General features: G+C 42.0%; 1 protein-coding gene across 1 annotated transcript in view; it reads left to right on the top strand.

The window, feature by feature from the left end:
- The window catches only part of UBE2T (ubiquitin conjugating enzyme E2 T), a 19288-nt gene that overhangs the window by 2446 nt on the left and 12822 nt on the right, over window positions 1–4020 (top strand). Inside the window, exons 2-5 of the mRNA XM_032791900.1 lie at window positions 1010–1079; window positions 2061–2166; window positions 2867–2965; window positions 3127–3210. Of these exons, the coding sequence (XP_032647791.1) occupies window positions 1010–1079; window positions 2061–2166; window positions 2867–2965; window positions 3127–3210 (359 nt within the window). The remainder of the gene's footprint in view (window positions 1–1009; window positions 1080–2060; window positions 2167–2866; window positions 2966–3126; window positions 3211–4020) is intronic.

The raw sequence follows: 4020 nt of genomic DNA, 5'->3' as shown, positions 1-4020 counted from the left end.
AGGGAGCGTGGACCAGGAGGAGTAGTTAAGGAAACCACACTAGTATGCTCCCTGTAACATGAGTTACTGTTGCTAGAAGTAGCTGTAGTCCCCTCTCATGGCTTTTCAACACTGCTGAAGGAGTCTGTGCATGTAGGGGGTTGGATGTACTTTGCTAACAAGGTTTTATAGATGGCTTGGAGTCTCAGGTTTTAGGTTTCCTTCTACGAGGAAAGCCAGGCATCCACAGAGTTCTTCCTCCATAACTCAGCCTTTGACCCTTTAGATTAACTCCATTTCAGGCACTGACTTCCAGAAGAAACAATACAGTGGAGTAGTATTGAAGATTATGGCCCTCTACCCCTAAATATTAGCTTTGCCACCTTAACCCAAGAGATTGCTTGGGTCTCTAGGCCAGTTCTCAGTCCTGGTTCTAGGGCTGAACATTATTTCAGCATCTTTTTCAACTATTGGCTGAAAATTCACCATAGTTATTGTATCATGCTCACAGTCTGGAACTTGAGAAATTTTCTCTCCTTCAGGAGTCATGGCCAGTTTCAACTTCTGAAGTATGAGAAGGGAGGAAGTATCAAGACTTCACCTGGGTGTAAAGATAGGAAGGTCGGACACACGGAAGGAATTAGTGAAATAACATACTCTTTCTTTACTATGCAGAGCATTCACTCAGCTGAGCTCCAGCAATACAATTTTTGTCAGTGAAGAAGTTCCAACCTGTAATAGTCAAACTTTTTTTTTGCTTCCAAAATTAAATAACTAATGATTGTTTAGGCCCTCCCTAGTTCTCACTTAAAACATAGGGATTATTGTCCTTACTGCACAGCAGGGTAGAACAAAATGTTTAGTGACGAAGTGGCAGTGGTCACTTCTGTTGGCAGATGTGAACATTGCTACAGTTAGAAACGATGTGATGGGAATGCACGACTGTAGCAGAAGCATGATGGGAGTGGGGACAGGGGGAACACTTACTCATTTTGAATGTTATAGTTGTCTAATTTTTTTTTTCTTTAAGAAATTTTGGGTGGTGCAAACACGCCATATGATAAAGGAGTTTTCAACTTGGAAGTAGTTGTTCCTGAAAGGTAATTAAATCAATGCATCTAGGAAGGTGAACAGAAGGGGGAACACACACAGTAAGAAGGAATATTTTTTTAACTTCTTGTCAAATAGGTCAGTTTGTGTGAGATACGAAGAGGTGGTATCCTGTATATTAGGAGGATTGAAGCAATGGGCGTAAAGTGTAATAGTTTGGTTCTTTGCCTTCAGCCTCCCTGTTTGTGACATTATCAATCAGTTTTTAGCTGAGAGAGATTTTATTAATGTACTTATTTATTTGTAATATGAAGATTTCACTTTCAAACTCCCAAGGTGTGTAACAATGTACACACAAAATCTAGAAGTACTTTATCAGGATCCTTTAATTATTTTGATGCCTTTAAACAATTTTGAAAGGGGGAAAAAAAGGACCTGTATGGTGCATAAATTCATGGAGGATAGATCCATCAATGGCTATTAGCCAGGATGGGCAGGAATGGTGTACCTAGTCACTGTTTGCCAGAAGCTGGGAATGAGCGACAGAGGATGAATCACTTGATGATTACCTGTTCTGTTCATTCCCTCTGGGGCACCTGGCGCTGGCCACTGTCAGAGATAGGATACTGGGCTAGATGGACCTTTGGTCTGACCCAGTACTGCATCTTTTTATGTTCACAGCTAAAGTGAATTGATGTAACTAAAGGAGATGTCAGGGCAAATGAGAAAAGCAAGTAATCTGAGGCAATGAGAAGCTAACTTTCAAGCAAAAGGGCATTTAGTGCTGTGCAAAGGACAGAAACCAAACTGAAAACAGTTAAGGTCATTGTGTTAGAGGACATGGCTGGAGATGGGGTGTTTCTTCCAAAAACTTGCTGAGGAGCAGATGGTTGGAATTTGCAGGTGGCTGGGGAGAGGACACTAAAATATTGTTGTTGGTAATGTGGCAAATAGAATGCTAATGGAACTGAACATTCAATTTAGATTATATTTTAAATGAAAACTCTTTCTTTAACACCTCTTCTTAAAAGATATCCATTTGAACCGCCGAAGATTCGCTTTCTGACACCCATCTACCATCCCAACATTGACTCTGCTGGAAGGATTTGCCTGGATGTTCTCAGATTACCACCCAAAGTAAGGCAGTGCTACTCTAGTGGGGATCAGCAAGGTTACAGATGATGCTAAACTCCCCTATTGTCCTGGCTGTAAAAAGCTTCGCTGATATTTAATATTGGCTCTTGTTTACATGGATACTCATGATACAGGTGACTATGTAATGCATACCATTGGTTATTCACTAAGATGTATTTTTCTTTGCTTTTTTTAATGCTTTAAGGGCTGGGATTTTCGAAGGGACCTAAGAGTCAGGTGCCCCTCTGAAAATCACAGCTTGGATCCTGATACAATACAGATGTAGATGACACTGCGGATCAGTGTCAATTAAGTTGGAGTGAGATCTCTGCGTCATTCCAATTGCTCTCTTAAAATGGCCCGAACAGAAGCTGCAGGACTAATTGATATGAGCACTGTATCTCTGTCTGCTGTAGAGCAAGTCACCACTGTAGCTGTGGTGAACCAAAGGAGTGAGAGCCAGGTCGGTCCTGGAATGTTTTTCTCCTTTGTAGGAGAGGTCAAAACCTTACTGGTTTGAGATCCACTAACCTGGCATCAGATGTCTTCCTTGCTGTATAAACTGACCACCTGGTGGTAACCACCTTATGTACTGCATTGAGGTCTGGAAACTCCAGAGGAAAATTAGTTTTCTGTATGTCAGCTAACAATCAGACCTCTTCTCCCTGTTAAGCTCTGTTTTTATTGTTCTGTTTCTGTGAAGGGTGCATGGAGGCCGTCCCTGAATATCTCCACATTGCTGACCTCCATACAGCTTCTGATGAGCGAGCCTAACCCCGATGACCCCCTCATGGCAGACATAGTATGTACTCTTTTATTCCCTAGGTTCAAATGCTGGCGCATGCAAATTAAGGCAGAGACTATGTGGTACTTGTGCTCATTCTTCTGTATAGGGAACTAAGAGTGTTCACAGGTGCTTGAATAAGTGTCTATCCTCCTTATCTCTTGCTTTATTATTTCTAGTCCTCGGAGTATAAATACAACAAGGAAGTGTTCATCAAAAATGCCAAACAATGGACTGAGAAGTATGCAAGCCAGCAAAAGAGGGTAAGAAATGTACCATGCTTTGACTCTGCTAAAAAGGAATTGGATGTAGGTTAATCTTCACATGTATTATCTTGCTAGTCCTCACGAAGTAATATGAGTGACGCAGATATAGGCATCACTTTCAATACTCTTCTTTTTTCTTGCCTCTAACCCACTGATCCCAGTGTATTTTTGGATGTCTATTTCAGGTTCTAATTCCAGTATTTTTTTTATTGGGAGTGGATTGCCTGTCTTCATAGAATTGAGTCCCTCTCTGAATTTTAACTTCGCTTTTAAAGAAATTGGTCTACTAAACCCAGAGTTGTGAGTTCAGTCCTTGAGGGAGCCATTTAGGGATCTGGGACACCAAAACAAAAAACCCCCAAAAACCTCAGGGACAGTACTTGGTCCTGCTAGTGAAGGCAGGGGACTGGACTTGATGACCTTTCAAGGTCCCTTCCAGTTCTATGAGATAGATATATCTCCAAATTTTTGTTAATTCTGTTTAGGTAAACTTTACTTTGTTTCCCTACCCATGTTGTCATAGCTAGAGATTCTTCTTCGAGTGCTTGCTCGTATCGATTCCAATTAGGTGTGCGCGCGCCGTGTGCATGCTCGTCGGAAGATTTTTACCCTAGCAACACTCGGTGGGTCAGCTGGGTTGCCCCCTGGAGTGGCACCATTATGGCCCTGGATATATACCCCTGCTGACCCAACGGCCCTTCAGTTCCTTCTTACCACCCGTGACGGTCGTTGGAACTGTGGAGCACGGCTTTGCTGATCTCCATGTCCCTAACTTCTCGTAGTTCTTTGCTCTTTACTGTGTTTATA

Source organism: Chelonoidis abingdonii, chromosome 4 (assembly GCF_003597395.2).
Source record: "Chelonoidis abingdonii isolate Lonesome George chromosome 4, CheloAbing_2.0, whole genome shotgun sequence".
Taxonomy (NCBI): Eukaryota; Metazoa; Chordata; order Testudines; family Testudinidae; genus Chelonoidis; species Chelonoidis abingdonii.
This window is presented reverse-complemented; position numbering and strand designations above follow the sequence as displayed.